Here is a 20,289-nt window from a genome sequence, read left to right on the forward strand (position 1 = left end):
CATGATTTTGTGTGGCAAAAGCCTACTTTAAAATTGGCTGGCATGTGCTCTCCATTTGACATTATAGGCCAAAAGCTCTCTATAAAGGAGTTGGAAGGTGTTTTCTTAAGCTATCCTGTAAAAAGCACATAGAAAAGGAGTAGAAACATGAAGCTGTGTGTAGTAATATTGTTATCAATTATAACTACAATTTTAAACTTACTTACAGTTCCATTGCATGTTCTAAAGTAGGAGCAGGCCAATCATGATTACTACACACAGCCACCGAGCTGCCATCTTTGACGGTGGATTAGATCTGGAGGTGAGCCGGCCCTGGGCAGACGCCTAGGTAACCAAAGAATGCATGCTGTCAGGTTAGGTTGATGAATGAACTCATCTTGGATTGAGAAATTTTTTTAACATCAAGAGCACCGCACTTTACTTAATGATTGTTTTTACTGTGTAATGATTGTTTTATGATGTTTTAACTGTTGTTATGGCAATTGCCTTTGTTGTAGCCGCCCTGAGCCTTCTGGGGAGGGCGGGGTATAAATCTAACAAATAAATAAATAAAATAAATAGTAAGTATTTCTCCATTTTATCCCTGCTACAATCATGATAGTTAGGCTGTTGTGAGAAAAAGTGACTTTGGGCTAATCTTTAAGGCTAAACACATACTAGAATCCAGTTTTCCCCAAGTCCAGTACTCTATATGCTATATTATACTGACTCACAGATGCACAGAAATGTCATACTCCAGAGGAACTTCTGAAAATAAAATAAGTATGGCTTTAATGAACATAACTGTCATGTTAAACAGCTTTATAGCTGGGGAAAACAGATGACGTCTTTGAGGCTACCAATACAAATTATATAAAGTAATTTGGGTTTTATTTATTTTAACCACAAGAACTGCAGCTGAAGATTTCTTCATTCTGAATAGCTCTTAGCAGACTGAGGTGTGCCATTCAGTGTCCAGATAACACATTTTGTGTGTGTATGTTGTGTGTGTTAAAGGCATCTGTAAAGGCCAGGAAAACCTGAATGCTTTTGAAATACCATAATCCTTTGGGCAGAGAGTCTAGTGTACTTGTTGTGAGCAAAACACCATCGCTTCCAGATTTCAGAAGGATTTAAAAATTAGAAACGGAAAATGTATTATACAATAATTCACAATAGAAAGAAGATATTTGTGATAATTCATAAACAGGAAATGGATAAAGCAGAAATATTTATTTTTCAGGTACTCAGTTCTTGGCCCAAATTAAAATTTTGCATCGCAAGTTACATTGAAAATGGGCTTCTGTGATCATTCAGGCCGGTTCCTGAGGGTGGTAAGATCTGGCCCCAGGGCTGGCAAAACAATCATTGCCCGATGCTGCCATTCTAACTTCAGAGGCATGTATGAAAGAATGTTCAGTTTGTACATCCCATAACGAACAGGGGCTGTCCATGGTCCCCTAATATCATGGAACTGGTGCTGATTATTTGCCAGTATAGATTAATACCTTTCATAATCTCGAGATATGATCCAGTAAATATGGGGGCATGAATGGTAGAAATTAGAGTTCATGAGAGGTTTTTTTAGGACAGCTTTATTTATTTTATATATGCATACCCTGCATTTCCTCTTGGTTCAAGGTGGCTTTTATGTAGTTCTAGATTAGTTTTATCTAGGTAAAATAAATTAATACAAATATGTAAATCTTCATAAATAGGGAAGGATTAAAGTATAAGTCTCATAAACAGTTGGTAAAGATAGCGATCCTCTAGAATGCCTGGGCACTTGCCTTGTGGTTTGGTTGCCAAAAGCATGTTTGAGAAATGATATATGCACAGCAGCCCTCTCTCTGTGGTCACTGTACCCATGACAATTGGACTGGTAGGCAATACTGCTGGTCTGGAACTGGGAATACTTACTGATCTTTGCAGGTATATTTCCAGACATTCTCTTTAGTATTGATAGGAATTGCTGTATGGAATAGGTGTCTTTTAAAAATGTCAAAACAGGCCATAATTGTTGGTTGATGTTAATTCTCTAGCTAAGAACATAACTAGTTTTGGAAAACCATAAATCAAAATCACACACGGTAGAACTTATTAATTCTATTCCAGTGCTGAATTTAAGTATCTACTTCCTTTTGCTAGTTCAGGTTTTTAAAAATATGTTCCTGTCTGCCCAATTCCATTATGTCCACATCTACTGGATTAAAATATTTTCCCATTATCTGATATGATCTCCCTGGAACAGAGATCCTATCGGCTTCACCTGGATGATTACTTCAAATGGCAGAATTTTAAATTTAGAAGCTGTATTTCTTATCAAACAACCAAGTTTATAGGAGGTATGTCTCAATTGACATTCATGAATATATTTTTAGTTCAGATTCAAGATAGACTCTGTGTATTATACTGAGCATACATAAAATGCAGGCTTAGATCTGGCATGCAGTCAGCATAGAAAAAACATATTTTAGGACCTTATTATTAATATTGGAATTATTTAACAAAAAGGTATACTTTGCACACTGTTCTGGCTGGCAATTTTTGTGTTTACCTCTGTTTATGTTTAAATGTCATTATATTGTTTGTTTTGTTTATGCAGAAAGAGGATCTGAATTCTAAATAACTTCCAGACAAACTAGAAAACAACATTAGGCATGGTTGCAGGCATTTACTATTATTAAAGATCTGAACCACCGTACTGTTTAATTCTGTCAGTTCTTTACATCACAGTTTGCCATGAAGTAATGTTGGTGAATATAAATCTAGAGAAAAATCTTGCATATTCCAGAAATTAGAGTTATCTTTTCCCCTACCCCACCCCAAATCTGAGGGAAATTTTTGTGATTGCCCTGTGTAAGTTTTGGTATTGTTCAATACCATTCAGTAAAGAACTGTGAGATCCTAAATACTCTAGAAATGATGTAACATGAATACTCCTTAAAACCAACCCAGCCATACCAACTGCAGGCTTAATCATGTTCCTTTCCCAGTCACCACCTCCACCCCCAAGCAATAATGTATAAGTATAAGCCTGCTCACATTGTGATGGGTGGGGGGTTGTTAGTGATCAAACAAATGACATAAAATGGCATAAAGACTATGAAACTGGAAACTGATTCTGAATAAAGGGAGCTTCTCACACAGTACGATCGTGGACATGTCTACAACTCTCCCAATGACTGTGCTTGAATTGTTTAAATCCATAATTCCCCTTTTATATTTTTAAGTACAATTCCAGCATAATTTCATCCCCCCCCCCCCCGGCGTAAATGGGCTGTGTTTGTAGCATCTATGCAACATACACAGAATCCAGGTATGCCTCTTTCTCAGATGAGAGTGTGCATTGATTAAAATTTGGCTGTCATGCAGCTATTAAAGACACAGTGTTTCAGTTGTGAGGGTGGGGGGAGCAACTTTACTACTACTACTGAAAAGAAAACTCGAGGTGGTTGAATTTCCAAATGAAAAAAAAACAAAACCCGGTATTGAGAGTTAGGAAAAGAAGTTTGCTTTCTGGTTTGGCTTTGGCCAAAATTGCAACATATTGATGCCTGTATTTCTTATGTAATGGGCAGTGACTTCCTCCACCGTGGCCAGCTGCTTTCTCCATAAATGGGAGGGCTTTTAAGGAATTGGATGTAGCCTGTTTCTGCTAAATTTTCTGAGATTAATTATAAAATTAGGACAAAAAAGCCTGGGTGTGCTATTTCTAGATTCTGATTTTTTGGGGTATGTTTTTGCTGACCATATAATACAACATTGGAAACTGTTCTGTCTCCAAAAATATTAAATTAGGGTATTCAAAAGGTTTAACTGCATTTCCTTTTCACGTGTATTATAATACCCAGTACTCCTTTTTAAACTATAGATCACTCGGGGGTTTGAGTAGGGCAAAACATATCTGATTAAAAGGTAAAATTGGTGCTGTATCACTGAGAGATTAGTCCAGAATTCTAAAGTGGGGGGGGTCTTTTTTTGGGGGGGGAGGGGGTTCTACCACAAAGAATTTTATAGAAAACATATAAAGTAAATGCCTATCAATATAAAGAACATTGTCTATAAACATAACCATCTCTGCATTGCCATTTTTAACATCTGCCTTTCAGCAGAATACATAGTGTTTATAGCACTAGATCTTTCTTTCTCAGTAGCTAGATTATACTGCTTTATACCCAGCATCTCATTCTTGAACATTTTTGTCCAGTTCACATTAATTATTCCTTTCTGAATTGATGCATTATTCCATATGCACTTAGTAAAAGCTTAAGATGTAATCTTATACATATACAAAAGGGATGTCTTGGAATTTTTCCCCATCCTCCCTTGAGCAGAAGCAGGCCCAACCACCTGTTAGCATTACATCACTGGCTCCCAGGAACACAGTTGTACCAAAAGGCCTCAAACAAAGTAGCTCTTCTTGCATTGTTTGCACTCAAAGAGCTGATGTCATGCCAAGCTGATGTCATTGTATGTCTTTGTGTAATTGCCATGGAAACCAGGCAGGTGGGGGAGCTGAGTTGATGTCATCTTGGGAGTAAGGTGTAAGAAAAAGTTTTCTAAGCGTCTCTCCAGTTTTTATTGTTGTTGTTGGACTATCCACTTAGAAAGCAGTCTGAAAAATTCTGAAGTGGTTTTAGAAAACTTAAAATAGCATGTTAGATCATGTTAGATCATGTATCTTCTTTGTTTGGTTGCCCTTTCTTACTTCAAGTTATTCTGTCCTAAAATCTGTTGTTTAGCCTATTTGAAGCATTGTGTACAATTTGTTATACTTGGTTCTTTTTTAAGAAGCAAAGCAAAATACCATTGTTTCCTCAAGATGAAAGCCTAATGCTGTATGGTCTTCAGCGTGAAATCCAAATGCTTTATGGTCCCTTTGGTCTTATTAGCTGGGTGTTCCCCCCCATCTAAAATGAGGAATCCTATGCAGGAAGTGAGAGGACTTAAATTACGTGTGTAAAACATCCATATACCTTTTCTTAAAAGAAGTTTTAAAGTTTCTAGTTTGTTGAGACAAATGTTGGAAATGTTTAGCAAAGTTTGTAGATAAAGGGTATAATGCTGTACACATTGAAGCAAGCTGTTTTTAGACCAGCAGGATAATAAATTATTAGTGGAGACTTGTCTGGTGTGGTTTAGTAGGAAATGTTTATTTTATTCTTAATCATGTAAGCAAATAATATATGGACAATATCAGCCTGGATATATGAAGCCTGTTCATGTAGACTTTGTACCTGTTTCACAGCAACTCTGCAAAAACAGCACATCTGCACTCTGTCTCCTGTTTGTTGTTGCCAACGAAAATCAGAGTAGGAGGTGAATAAATAGCTCTGAGTGTGGTACGTTAGGCCCTGCATTCCTGAGCAACCTTACTGGTTTTAGCCGGATTGCTCTGGAGGAAGTGTATTGAGAACTGCAGCTTCCATAACACTACTAGCTTAGGTCGTTGTTGCATTGTGAATATCCCACAGTTCAGGTCTTATCGGGTTTCTGAAAAACCTGTCTAATTTCTCTCCAATGCAGGTGGACTCAGCAGTTTTAAACAGAACCATGAAAACCTCTGTGACAACTCCCTCCAACTCCAAGAGTGCCCTGAAGGAGGAGGAGGTGGAGGAGGTGGCGGCGCCATGGCAGTGACATCTACACTACCTCAGTCAATCCCCACCACTCCAGACATCGAAAATGCTGAGCTCACTCCCATCTTGCCCTTCTTGTTCCTTGGAAATGAGCATGATGCTCAGGACTTGGAGAAGATGCAGAGGTTGAACATAGGCTACATAATCAATGTAACCACTCACCTCCCCCTCTATCATTATGAGAAAGGTTTGTTCAACTACAAACGCCTCCCTGCTACGGACAGCAACAAGCAGAATCTCAGGCAGTATTTCGAAGAGGCTTTTGAATTCATTGGTAACTATCTGTGTTTGGAGTTCTCTTTCCTAATAAATTTCTGTAATTTCTGGTTTCATGGCTTAAATGCATTTAATGCATGGTTGATAGACATAGAACTATTTCAGCCCGAGAGGTCGAACAGTGAAGCTACTCTAATTTTGAGAGTTGCAACACCTGAGAAAACTGTATCTACCTTTGGTACCCACAAAACAAACTTACTGGTTGATTCTGAATAGACTTCATGGGGCCTTTTCTTGTATTATAGAAGATCCCCCCCAGCTTTGGCCTCGAGGCTCTCTGTGACAAACTATGATATATGTGCATTTACACAGGTAAAATTAGATGCATACCTACTTTTAAACCATAACAGAAAGTTGGGAAGAGGCAAATTAAGCCCTGCCCCTTTCCTCACCTTTCCTTGTGGTGCTGGTACTCAGGGTTTCCAGTTGATTGGTTTTCCACTTGTGTGTTGGCTTTCCCCCCTTCTAGTTTGCTGCCAGATGTAGTTTTCCTCATGTAATGGATGATAATAGGAAAGAGCCTAGTTTTTAACTGTTAGTGACGTTTTCGGCAAAATAATTTGTTGAGCTGTGTTGTAAAGATTTTTGCAACAGCTGAATTTTATTTTCATTTTCAGCAGAGGCTTTTTATCTACCTCTGTGCCATCCCCACCCCCTTACTACTTTCATAGAAAATCTGTGTCATAGAAAACCCATGTCTGAGAAAGCCATTTTTGATCTCTTGGGCAAACTTGTCAGTCCTTTTCACTTTTGTAATGCATTATTTTGGACATGAATTTCAAGCAGATGAGGCATTGTAGCATATTAGTTCACATGTAGATATCACACTGTAATTTCTGGTTTCATGGCTTAAATGCATTTAATTGCATGGTTGATAGACATAGAACTATTTCAGCCCGGGAGGTGGAACAGTGAAGCTACTCTAATTTTGAGAGTTGCAACACCTGAGAAAACTGTATCTACCTTTGGTACCCACAAAACAAACTTACCGGTTGATTCTGAATAGACTTCTTGTATTATAGAAGACACCCCCAGCTTTGGCCTTGAGGCTCTTTGTGACAAAGTATGATATATGTGCATTTACACATGTAAAATGAGATGCATACCTACTTTTAAACCATAACAGAAAGTTTGGAAGAGGCAAATTAAGCCCTGCCCGTTTCCTCACCTTTCCTTGTGGTGCTGGTACTCAGGGTTTCCAATTGATTGGTTTTCCACTTGTGTGTTGGCTTTCCTCCCTTCTAGTTTGCTGCCAGTTTTCCTCATGTAATGGTTGATAATAGGAAAGAGCCTAGTTTTTAACTGTTAGTGACGTTTTAGGCAAATTAATTTGTTGAGCTGTGTTGTGAAGTTTTTTGCCACAGCTGAATTTTATTTTCATTTTCAGCAGAGGCTTTTTGTCTACCTCTGTGCCATCCCCACTCCCTTACTACTTTCATAGAAAAGGTGCGTCATAGAAAACCCATGTCTGAGAAAGCAATTTTTGATCTCTTGGGCAAACTTGTCAGTCCTTTTCACTTTTGTAATGCATTATTTTGGACATGAATTTCAAGCAGATGAGGCATTGTAGCATATTAGTTCACATGTAGATATCACATACACATATCACATGCATTCAATTATGTAGCTAAGCATTTAGGACACATTCTGGAGAACAAATCAAATGTATTGTTTAGGAGTGGAACAGCATTTTCTGTGGCTGTTCTGCCCCTAGACACTAGCCCTTGACCCAAATGATGGTTCAAAACGTATAGCCCACCCTGCTCCAGGGACTTTGTGAAGATATCATGGTATTTGTCTGGTAAGTTTCTAACTGTTATGGTTACAGAGGGATATTTTGAAAATGCAGTGGGAACACTAAGACTGGAAGAAGAGAGGTATATAGAACTTACCGAAATTACTTTTCTCATTCTGCTTTCATGATTACTTAGAGTGCATTGGCAATCTGACTCTGGTTTTTCCACAAATTGAGGGTAAACATTTTCAGAATAAAAGTACTTTAGTACAGGTACAGTGTGTCCTTCGGGCGCAGTTGTACACCTGCCAAGTTCATTAAAATGTACTTTGTAAAGTACATGCAATCAGTGTACACAAATCTAGCTGTTCCTTAAACTTGTGCTATTGCTAGGCATCCTGTGTAGCTGTGATTGCTTAAACTAATGATCCATTCTTCCTGTAATCCTTCCATTTACATGATGCATGATGTTTGATAGTTATTATGAAGTCTCATAGTCAGCAGTGATGGGAGAAAACGGGCTAGGTCTTTCTAAACTCTTTTGGAGTCCTGACTCTTTCTAAGAATTTCTCCAAGCTTAGAAAGACCAAACCTGAGGGAATTCTTGGCTGTTGCCACTTCTCTCATTTGTCAATCTCTCCTTCCTTTGCCCAGCTTTTCATTTCCCCAAACTGAACAAATTGTGGTTTGGTAGTGATGAACAGCTAAACGTCTTCCTAATTTTTCAGATCTTTGTCACAATGGTTTCTGAGCATGCTTAGATGCTCTGTTACTGATGGAATTCTGAAAATTGTAGTCTTGTTTTGTTTTTTCTTCCTCCCGGAAAATGTGCATCAGGAAGAATTTTTAAAAACTGACACTTCAGTAGTTTTCATCAGTAGTATGTGAGCTGCTTAGAAGCCATTCTCATATTTAACCTCAGCTATTGGCTTCCCTCATCCTATTCTCCTTTGCAACTTGGTACATTTGGGGAAGTGTAGGAAAGTGGGAGGAGAAGGAGACTGGCAGGTGTCAAACCACTATAGGTTGAGATGAAGTCTGGGGCCCTGAACTATAAATTTAGGAAATGCTGAATTAAGCATTGGTTTATTAATTCCTTCATTTCAGAAACTCATTTCCATCCCTAATGTTACGCAGGCATGCTGTATAGCACAGTAGTTAAAATAACTATTGTTGAAATAATGGGTTAAATCAATAGGATTTTATGTGAAACTTTAAACATAAAAGGGATCTTTCCTCTCTTTCCCCTTTCTTGCTGGGGCCTTATGTGTTACAAGGAAAGTTGCCTCAGGTGGTCAGGGAACTTCTGAAAACATGTGTTGTGGGGTCTGCAATGGGAAGGGAGAATTGTTAAAGATAGTCCCCACCTTAAACGAGGCAGAAGTGTCCATCTCATAGAAGAGACATAGGCTTGGATCTGGCCTACAAGTCCCATAGACAGAAGAGGGGGATTTTTTACTGATTCTTCTGACTCCTCCCCCCGCTATTCCTAGGGGGTCCCCCATTTTTACTGATTCTTCTGACTCCTCCCCCAGCTATTCCTAGGGATTCTTCTGACTCCTCCCCCTAGCTATTTGCAGGACTGCGACAGAAAGAGGAGGCAGGGAAGTAGTAGTATAGGGGCAAGAAATCTTTTCATCAGTGGAAATGGTAGGTGGGATCCAAACCAGAGTCAAAACTGCTTTCTTAATAGTAGGAACATTTTGTCAAGTATAAACTCTCCAACAGTTAAAATATGAATGCTTAAAGCTGTTCTTCCCATGTGAACAACGAAATAACGTCTTTTTCACATTTTATCAAATGAGCAATTTTCAAACTTTCTGCCTTAATGAGAACCCTGTCCACATTGCTAAGAAAGTCAATGAATCTCTGAGTACTGGTTGGGGTTCTGAGATGCTCAGTTCACACAAGACCATTGGTCATATCTGTCAGCTTGCATTGTCGTTCCCTGTGATCTGAGTATATGCCCTAGAATACATTCAGCATTTCCCTGTGGCTTCACACCACCAGGTAAGATTAGTGCTGTCTGTCTTTATGCCCTACTATCATTCATGGAAACTTGTCTACCCTTTAATGTTTTGTCATCCATTGAGGAAAGCCTGATAGGTTCTTCAGAATGTTAACATTCTTTAAGGACACTTTGAGAAATAAAAGGCCCAGTCAAACCTCACTGCAAGAGAGTTTCTATGATGCTGGAGCATGGTTTGGTCCTACAAATGATCGAAAATGCTAAGTTCCTGCCCAGCAATTATATGGGCAGGTGAATGGACAAGGCAGGGTTTAGTAAGCATAAGAAGAATTGTGGAGGAGAACATAAAAAAGGTAACTAACCACAGAACATCAGAATGTGAATAAATGTGTAGGTTTATATAATTACAAAGTCAAACATTCTTTCAACCTAGATTTCTTCCCCCCCTTATCAAAAAAGAGTCAGTTGTAACTGCTATACTTAGTACTAGCATCACCAAGTCTGGTTTTATGTGTCAACAAGTGAGGGGACCCCATGAGAAATGCATGGGAAAATTCTCTCATTGGTCCACCAGCCCCCACTCCTCAGGGCTTTGCTTGCCCAAGCCCACCACCCATCTCGAATCTCTGCCCATGAAAGCAGTGGGGAAGGATGAGGAAGAACCACTAGTGTGAGCAGGCAGGGTGGGGGAAAAAAAGAAGAAGAGGAGGTTGGATTTATACCCTGCCCTTCACTACCCAAGGGAGTCTCAGAGCAGCTTACAGACTCCTTTCCCTTCCCCTCCCCACAACAGACGCCCTGTGAGGTAGGTGGGGCTGAAAGAGCTCTGACAGAAACTGCTCTTTTTCAAGAACAACTGTGCCAGAACTATGGCTTGCCCAAGGTCATCCAGCAGGTGCCAGTTGAGGAGTGGGGAATCAAACCCGGTTCTCCCAGATTAGATTTCGCACACTTAACTACTGCACCAGACTGGCTTTTGGAAGGAGGAGGTGGCAGCAGCAGGAGGGAATGGCTGATCCCTGAACAATCCAATGGCACAAAAACAGGGCCAGACTGGCTCTTGTCGTAGCCTTTAAATGACCTTCTTGTGGAGGGCAGGAAGTGAAGGTGACTGCTTCCACTCTTCCAGCCGGCAGATGCAGCCAGCCTTCTGCTGCCTCCACTGCAAGGAGGAAAGATGAGGGCAACTGATAGAAACATGTTCTCTGAACAACCACAGAAACCCTTTTAACTTTTCAGATTTTTCTGCAAACCTGGGGAAGCCCCCAAATTTGTTGTATCTGAAGAAGTGAGCAGTGACCCTCAAACACTGCCACAAATTTTGTTAGTCTTTAAGATGATACTGGACTTTTGCTCTTTTTCTACTACTATTAGATATACAGATGATAATAAATATAATTTTGGCTTCCAGATCTTGACAGATTCATAAGGTATTATAATTGAGATCTCAGACAGACATTCTGATGTTGTTTATAGTTTTAAACTGCTGCTTTAGAAATGAAAAGAGGCAACTGCTCTCGTAGGTAGGCACCTAAGTTTTTGGTATCTAGCTGTGGTCTCATTATTCTGTAGTGCAGTTGACTGCAGTTTGGGGGGCATATAGAAGGTTGTATGAATAGATACAGAAGTGGTAACTGTGAATGTCTATACATCTTCCATTAAAGTTTCCAACTGTAAGTCTGGTCTGCTCATGAGCTTCTTTCTGCAGCAGCAGAGTGAAAATGAGTTCTGTTTTTCTAGTTAAGGAAGATCTGTTTCTGTCCATGTTCCACAGATGGGAGCCCTGCTATCTAAGCATTAAGACCCAGATCACTTTTCACAGCTCAGCCAAAGAGCAGCAAACCTTTTTGTAAGCAGACATCAGGAATGTAAAGCCAGAGACCATACCAAGACTTCTTACCCTCAGCCCAGCCAAGCTGCCTTGGCTACCGTTATGTGTCTATCTCTGTAATCTTGGTTGGGAGTGGAGAAAGAAACAAGAACAGAGGAGAGACTTCCAGTCTTGATAAACTTGGTTTAGCAAACAGGTGATGTGTTGCCTACTCCTTGGTTAGTTGGCGTGGTGAAGTCTTTTTAAGCAGCAAGAGCTTAGAGCAGCAAGAGCTAGAAAAATAACCTTATGAGAGAATGGACCTTTTTTGGCTGGCCAAACTCAATTTCATAACTTCATGCCCAAAGTTCTGTGTAGGAATTGCTGACCATACAAGACAATATTAGCACTGAGCTTTTGAGAGCCAGTTTGGTGTAGTGGTTAAGTGTGCGGACTCTAATCTAGGAGAACCGGGTTTGATTCCCCACTCCTCCACTTGCACCTGCTGATGTGACCTTGGGTCAGTCACAAGCTCTGGCACAGCTGTCCTTGAAAAAGAGCAGTTTGTGTCAGAGTTCTCTCAGCCCCACCCTACCTCACAAGGTGTCTGTTGTGGGGAGGGGAAGGGAAATCTTGGTAAACTGCTTTGAGACTCCAAGTGAAGGGCGGGGTATAAATCCAATCTCCTCCTCCTCTTCTTCTTCTGAATGGTACCAAATTGGTTGTCCAACATGCTGGGCTGACAAAATATTTGTGTTATTTATTTGTGTTATTAATAATATGCCTTTCTCACCGTGTCTCCAGGCAGATTACTCAATGTAAATCAGTTCAAACAACAGGATGGGACATAAACAATGCAATAGGGCTTGGATTGCAGAAATCGTGAGACAAGCAGAAATATGAAAGAGAGATGAAACAAAGCATAAGCATTTACACACAACACTTTAACAGTGCAGAAATTGCACAGAAGGAGCATACTTAATAGTAACAGACAATACATACTTTACATAGTGGTATAGTCCACAATCCCTTTATGAAAGCATCTTTCTGAGCCATTTTATTATATTACAACCCTATTACCTGTGTAGAAAAGCCCTCTTTAATAATTCAGTCTTGCATAGTTTGGGGAAAGCCAGGAGAGTGGGAGCCTTTCTGAGAGGAGGAGCCCTGGCTTGGTGGTAGAGTGTCTGCTTGGAATGCAGAAGATCCCAGGTTCAATCCCTGGCATCTCCAGATAAGGGATCTGGCGGTAGGTGATGCAAAAGATCTCTGCCTGAGATCCTGGAGAGTTGTTACTAGTCTGATTAGACAATACTGACCTTGATAGACCGTGCTTATGTTTCAGTAGAAGGCAGCTTCATGTTTTTCTGTGACCTCAGGCAGGCCATTGCATAAGGTGAGGGCCACAACGGAGAAGGCACATGCGCAGACAGTTGCTGATTTTGCCCATTTGCAGGGTGGCGCCTTCAGAAGGCCCTGCTCAGATGAGAAAAGCAATTTTGTTTCTCTTTTATCATAGCCTTTGTTTCAGTAAAGGAATAAAGCATTGTAATATGCTTGCTAGATGCCGAATTTAGAGGCATGAGCTCACTTGAGAGGCATTCTCTTTTCCTATCCTTTCATAAATAGGCCTACCTTACAGGGCAGCTGTAAAGATTGCTGGGATAATCTATGTAAAGTGCTCTGAGTACTTGAGGGGGAAATGCTAAGCACTATAAAAAGCAATGCAAGGCATGGTTTTTGTAAACTCTTTGTGAGTCATGAGTGTCATTCGCAGGCAGGGATAATCTGTGACTGTTTAATATAAATGTCTAAACCCATGAGCAGTATGTCCATATATTCTGTGTCAAAGGACTTGGATCTTTCATGCTGCATTGCTTGGGATTCAGGAGCTGGGTGTATGTAGCTTTGAAGTGTTCGTATTCTAATGAATGCCTGTCATGTGGCGGTATTTTTTTAAGGGGAAAAACCCAACTCAGAATGTTGAGCCTGAGTGTGGTGTAATCTTTAGAATGTTAGATTAGGACCAGGAAGACCAGGGTTCAAATCCGCACTTGCCATGAAATTTACTTGGGCCAGCCACTTTCTTTCAACCCAGCTTACCTACCGGTTTTGTTGTAAGGATGTTTAGAATTCGGGAGAGCAGTGTATGCTGCCCTGAGCTCCTTGGACGAAGGGAAGGAAAATGGTGCACTAAATAAATAACCCCAGAGTTCTGTCAGTGTTTGAGTGGTTTGTCATGCTTTTGTATCCTCACCCCGCCAGTAATGAATTTGAAGGAGCACTAGTTAAATGTATCCTGATTCAACCGGAGTAATATGAAAACAGTTGAGGATTAATAAAGCAAGCAACAAGTGGGTTCTATGCATCAGTCATAACAGTTTGATGTATTAGAATGAGATTAATGGAAGTGATTGGCACTGGAGTTAAAGTGAAAAGACCACCTGAACAGTTCACCGTGAGCACACCCAAACTTTGGTAGAGATAGGGACTCACATTCAGCCGAGTTATGCCATCCGCAAGCCGGCATGGCCAGCACTGGTACATTCTAATTCTTATGTAACTAAAGAGTTTTTGTATAATCATGCAAACTCTCATCCAGACAATTGTTCGTGCTATCTAGTGGCAGTGACAGCCTTGCCCTTTTCAAATTCAGTTTGCCTCTCTATCTTTCTAGTATATATGTAGAAACAGAGATTGGATCATGAATAGGGCTAATCTCATTTAATGTCAAAGGATGGGGCTCCTGTGGTTTTTTTGTTTTAATCATTATTGTGGGAGGGCAGAGTGTAAATAAATTGTCTAGTGCCATGTTGACCAGTTCTTTGTACACTGTCTCTACTTGTGCAAAGACCACTTAAGGCTATGTACTGGAAGAGATCTTATTTTGAATTTTTTCCCCTTCATTTTGATAACTTCAGCCTAAAGCTATGCCCGAGTGTTGGATAAACAAATATGTCTTCATCTTGACTTGTTAGTGGGATAAATATTCTGTTAAGTAACTAATCAGGGCTTAGCTTTGCCCTGAGGACAGTTTAAATTGGATCTGAAAAGATCTGGACTGTCTTAAATAGATTATTTTGTTCACTGCTGGGTTTTATGAAGGTTGAAACAAAGACAGAAGGTCTGTCTGCAGAATCAATGCATGTAGTCACAGCCTTTGCCAAAGTAAATGCTGACCTTTCTAAGTCCTAAGAAATCTTCCCTGGGAAAGCAAAAAAAAAAGTGATAGCCATGATGGGTCAGACCCAGGCCCATAGCTACAGTGGGGCATTTCGGGGCCTGGCCCCCTGACTTCCATGCAGCCCCCAGGCCCCTCAACACTCTGGGCCACCTGGAGGACTCCCAACTCTTTGTTACATCAGTGCCCCCCGACTTATTTAAAGTCCCCCCCAAGTTATAAAATCCTGGCTATGGCCCTGGTCAGACCAGCTCTGAAAACCATTTTGCACTTCACATTATTGGGTACATACATCAGGGAGCCAAGGCTGGCTGCAGCTTGCTATTGAATACACATTTTGTGGCCAACCTGGGTGTACCTCTCTGTTATGAGTGACATTGGTCTGAGCCCAGCAACTGCCAATCAGTGGCCCTTGTAAAACTCATGAGAACAGAATGGGGGTAACACTTTCACACCCTGACCGGGATAGCACAAGCTAGCCCAGTCTCATGAGATCTCGGAAGCTAAGGTGGTCTGGCCCTGGTTAGTGTTTCGAAGGGAGACAACTGAGGAAGCCGAGGGTTGCAGTGCAGAGGCAGGCAATGGCAAACCATGTCTGAGGCTGCGATCACATGCTCCTTTAGATCCAGCACGGGCATGAATGCCGACTTCCTTTAGATCCAGCACGGGCATGAATGCCAACTGATCTAAAGGGAAAGATCAGACAGCAACAACTGGGAAGTGTCCCACAGTCATGATCTAAAGGGAGAGATCAGACAGCAACAACTGGGAAGCGTCCGACAGTCATCAGCAATGTGTGCTGCTCCGCCATGGAAGTGAAGTTAAAAGACACCAGGGAAAGTCCGGTGTTATCCGGATAAGGCGAGTCACGGGTGGACTTTCCCCTGTCTGATTGCTCAAGCACGTTCTCAAGCTGTAGGGATGGTCTGATCAGGGCCATCCTGACTCCATGCCGTGTTTCCCCCCTTCTCAGTATGCACATTATCGCATACTCCAGAGGGGGCCCTCAGTGCAGAGATGCAATTCCTCGATTGCTCGTTTATGGGCAAGGGAAACAAATGGCAAAAAAACCAGGACTCACCCACAGTTGTGTCTGATCACAAAGTGATGGGCTGTGCCCACAGCTTCAAAGGGCTGTGTGGTTTCACAACTGCATGTCAAATTCCTCCGGAGGGAATAGCCTCTCTTCCCCTGTGCTTCAACTGGTGCATGTGACCGCAGCCTGAATGTCTCTTGCTTTGCAAACCCTACAGGGTTGCCATAAATCAGCTGTGACTTGATGGCACTTTCCACGACCACCAACACTTTCAAATTGTAAATTCCAGATTGTGTATGGTGACTGCTGTAAGCGCAGAGGTGTGCCTTCAGTAACGTTTTGGAATGTGTAGCGCCATGTGCCATGAGAGTAAGTGCGAATAATAAGAAAAAATTCCTCTCCTACCACAGAAGGGCTAGGGAGGAGAGTTGGGTCATTTGCTCCTCTAACATGTAGAACAACCAGCATCTCAAGTCATCTGATATAATTATATATCTTGATATATAATCTTGAATTAATGTCCTTAAAGCACTTGTATCATTTTTTGTTCTTGCTGCCTGCTTAATGGTATACTCTCTCTTGCCCATTGATACATATCTGCAGTCTCAAATTTGAACTGGTTAGTTACAATGAGTTCAGTGGAATAGATCAAGATGGGTAGCCATGTTTGTCTGTAGCAGTAGAAAAGAGCAAGTGACTCACAAAAGCTCATACCCTGCCACAAACTTTGTTAGTCTTTAAGGTGTTACTGAACTCTTGCTCTTTTCAATGGAGTATATGCAGAAATGCAGGCTACTGCATTGGGAAATCTGCGAGTTTGGCAGCATAAATGGAACATTGCATCCTTTTTGCAATTATTTTACATAGTTCTCACTTGAACATTTATCTACATTCACTGGTCACTGTGACAACTATCTCTTGGAGACACTGCACACGGATCAGGCAATGCACAAAATCCTGTTTGTGCTGTTAATTTGTGCATGATGTCTAGTGAATGTGCACAATGGTTAGTGTCCAGGTTGCTTGTATCGTCTGTGATTTTCATTGAGTCAGACCAATGCCAACAAGTGCTCAAGATAAAGTTGACTTTTTTTAGAACAAACTTCAGTATATGCAGTTGTGTTGAGTCAGACCTACCAGAGTCTTCTATGATTGTCTGACCAAATCCAGCTTGTGGTGAGAGAAGCTTAGCCACAACTAAAACCTGGATTGGAACTTATTCAAGCTTGTTCTTTATTTAAATACATTAGACCTAAAAACAGTGGAATTCTAAGCTACACACCACTGTGCATTATGTAGAATATAACAGATCTTTCTATAGACCTATCTACTGTGCTATGTTTAAAACTTGATCTTGAGAAAGGCTACATTATATAGCCTTGCTCTCCTAGCTTGTTCACTGTTCATGATGCTGGTCTGAATTTACTTTTGGCCATTTGGATGCATATTAAAGAGTACCAAGTCTAGCAGTTCACAAGCCTCCGTATCTGTCCCCCCTACATGTGTAGGAAAACACAGAATCCAAAATCATTTTTAAATGTTCCGTTCTCTTGTCATCATCAGTTTCCTAATGTATTTATGTAGAAATGTATTGTAGCAAGAATAATCTGAAGACATGGAAAGGGAGAAGTGTGAACAGCCTCTTGGCAATTTCATCACTGAAAGCAAGAAAACCAGTCATGTATGTGAGTGTGAAAGCTTAGCCTTTCAGGAAGTAGGAGGAATACAACAAACAAAATTTGTGTTCAGAGGAAATGTAGTCTCTCTCTCTCGCTCTCGCTCTCTCCTTGCTGTAAATGAAACAAGTGAATATATATTGGTTGTTTACATTGTGGGAAGCATCATAATACTGCCTATCTTTTCTTTGAAAAGCTGCCCCTCTTGTGAAGGGAATAATCATGCTCATTTCTGTCCTTTTCAGAGGAAGCTCACCAGTGTGGGAAAGGCCTTCTTATCCACTGCCAGGCTGGTGTGTCCCGCTCTGCCACCATCGTCATTGCTTACCTAATGAAGCACACACGGATGACCATGACTGATGCCTATAAATTTGTTAAAGGCAAGCGACCAATCATTTCTCCTAATCTTAATTTTATGGGGCAATTATTGGAGTTTGAAGAAGATCTGAACAATGGAGTCACACCGCGAATTCTTACACCAAAGCTGATTGGAGTAGAGACTGTCGTGTGACGGCGAAGAATCGCAGGACAGACTATCGTATTCTTCACTTGACACAGATTGGGAGGCTTAGGTTTTCCTTTTTAGCTTTATTTGGGGAGGGGGGCTACTCTAAGACAAACTCTAAACAAAACCTTTTTGGGGAAAATGGTTTTTTAAAATACAAGAACTTCACAGTGTCGAGCAGAACGCCATTGCAAATCCCTTCTCCAAAAATGGCTGAAGGAAGGATACTTAGAAAAGAAACCAGTTTTTGTTGTTTTTTTAAAGCCTATTTCTGTGTGAGAGAGAAAAACTGGACACTAGGCATTTTTCCCCCTTCCCATTTTGGTGATTCAGCTACTTGTAGAGATTATGCCTAAGTAGTCTGTGCAGGTTCATAGACCGAAGACAACTATGTTTGGAGAACACAAAACACAACCAGCCAAAATAAAAGCAAAAAGACAACTAAATCCGTGGGCCTTGAGTTTGCAAAGGCTTTGCTAAAGAAAACCTAAGCAAAAATGCTTGCTGGTGCAAAGAAGATCAGAGCAGCTTAAACTATCTGCAAAAGCACTTCTCACCCTCCTGACTAGAGAATCTTTTTATTTCTTGTTTCATCTTCCGGTACTATTTTTCTATTTACGGGAGGTGGGTGGGTGCATAACGCAGTTTTAACACCAAGGGACTTGATCATTTTATGCCATATGCCTTTACTGGCTTCTTGTGCAATAACAGTTAAGGGGAAGAGAAAGATGAAACAATGATAGCTGGCTGCCCAGTAATTTTTTTTAAGTGCAAAGGTGGGCTGGCTTGATTTCAAAGAAGGAATGCAACAAAAGCAATTTTTTTCCCCTTTTCTGATTCTGGTTATAGTGCCATGTTACATATGTATATCAGAATGTACAAAGATCAAGAATAAGCAAAGTTTATTTAAAATATTTTTCGCACAAATTACTGGTGTGTTTCTGTTCATGTAAAAAAAAAGTTTGATTATAAAAATGAAAACTGTTTTGGAAATTGCCTGTGTGTGCGCTCTCTGATTTCTTTAGCTATTGCTCAAAACGAATTATGATTTCCATTTGTTGTATGTAGTGAAATATTCTGGTAGTCTCACGGATGAAGAATTTACCCATTTAAACTGCAATCCTATGCTGAGTTACTCCAGACTAGGGTCATGTTTATGTGGGCCAGTACATTCCTGACATGCTACCACTAGCTACATTTGGCCAGACACATGAGCATTTAAACAGGACAGGTGCTGTGTGGAGCTCTCCCACAGATGCCAATGGCTCTAACTATGTTAGTATGTAGAACACACCTTCATTCAGCCTGACAGGATTCCCTCACTAAGCCCCTTTTCTTCCATCTTTTAACGGATTGAACTTATGATCCTTCACGTTTTCTGTGTCAATGATTTCTTTTCACAAATAGCTAAACACGTTTTCTGCAGCTAATTTTAAAGTGTGTAAGCATGAATGATTAGATGCATTTAACCTGAGGTATATCCATATAAGGATTTTTTGTGAGTGCTCATTTGTATTAATCCAAAATAACTGATCCTTCTGATGCACAAATCTGTGCCCTGTGTGACTGAACCTGAATCTGATCCCTACTAGACAGTTTGTTTACTGAAAACATTTATTAGCTGTCTTTCTCCCATTGCAGAACTCAAGGCAGCTACATAAATGACTGGGGTGGGTGGGTAGGTATAATCTCTACAAGGGAATGTTGCACGACTATCACCCATCCTCCTGTTTGGGTAGCACTGACCACAGTTCCATGTTAAGTGCCAGTGGAATAAGAAGTGACTGTGCAAACATACTTTTACCTAACCATGTTTTAACCAGCTGCCCCGCTTGGAGCATCTTAACCTTCCCCAAACTCAACTATATTTACAAGAATTCTAACTCTGGGTGACAGTGGCAGGGGGAAAACAAAAGGGTTGTTTGTCTCACGAGCTTCTGAGTTATATAATTTAAGGTTAACCCTTTCATGGTAGAAGCTGCAGACTGTTGCTTCCATCCTTTTGTGCCACTAAGTTTATTTATTTTTTTACAAATTTAATACAGATGGGGGGACCAAAGGAACCTGGTCTTTCCTGAATGGCATTCTGGCTTCCAGATTCTCTCATGTTTAAATAGTATCAGTTTATAGGTTAAAATCTATATTTGTTGTCTGCTTGATCTTATTTAGCTATCAATGTTTTCTTTTTGATCCTGGTCATTAGTGTGAAATGTGGTATGCAACTTCCTCATTTACCACTGATCTTTCATTTAGATATACTAGCTGTTATCTTTGTATGGCCGTCAAGTTATGTTTTCCCCACTGCCAATTCAAGCCTTGATCTTAATCCATTACCAAGTTTTTCCTATGCAAGCACCGTTAAACTTGTATGGCAGTGGTACAAGAGCTGTTGATGGTGCTCTTGTGGGGCTCCCATTTGTTTTAATGGCTCCTTTCGAAATAAAAATCTATCTGTAGCTTGAATAGTATGAAAATAAGGT

At 40.6% G+C, this 20,289-nt stretch overlaps 1 protein-coding gene across 2 annotated transcripts in view; it reads left to right on the forward strand.

Annotated features, from left to right (window-relative positions):
- Positions 1-18,727, forward strand: part of DUSP10 (dual specificity phosphatase 10) — a 52,225-nt gene extending 33,498 nt beyond the window's left edge. For both annotated transcript variants that reach the window (XM_015425062.1, XM_015425063.1), the window contains exons 3-4: positions 5,509-5,895; positions 17,550-18,727. In XM_015425062.1, coding sequence (XP_015280548.1) covers positions 5,509-5,895; positions 17,550-17,815 — 653 coding nt within the window. In that variant the 3' untranslated portion in view covers positions 17,816-18,727. The remainder of the gene's footprint in view (positions 1-5,508; positions 5,896-17,549) is intronic.
- The last annotated feature ends 1,562 nt before the right edge of the window (positions 18,728-20,289 follow it).

This window comes from Gekko japonicus, unplaced genomic scaffold (genome assembly GCF_001447785.1).
Source record: "Gekko japonicus isolate JY-2015 unplaced genomic scaffold, Gekko_japonicus_V1.1 scaffold2825, whole genome shotgun sequence".
Lineage (NCBI taxonomy): Eukaryota > Metazoa > Chordata > Lepidosauria > Squamata > Gekkonidae > Gekko > Gekko japonicus.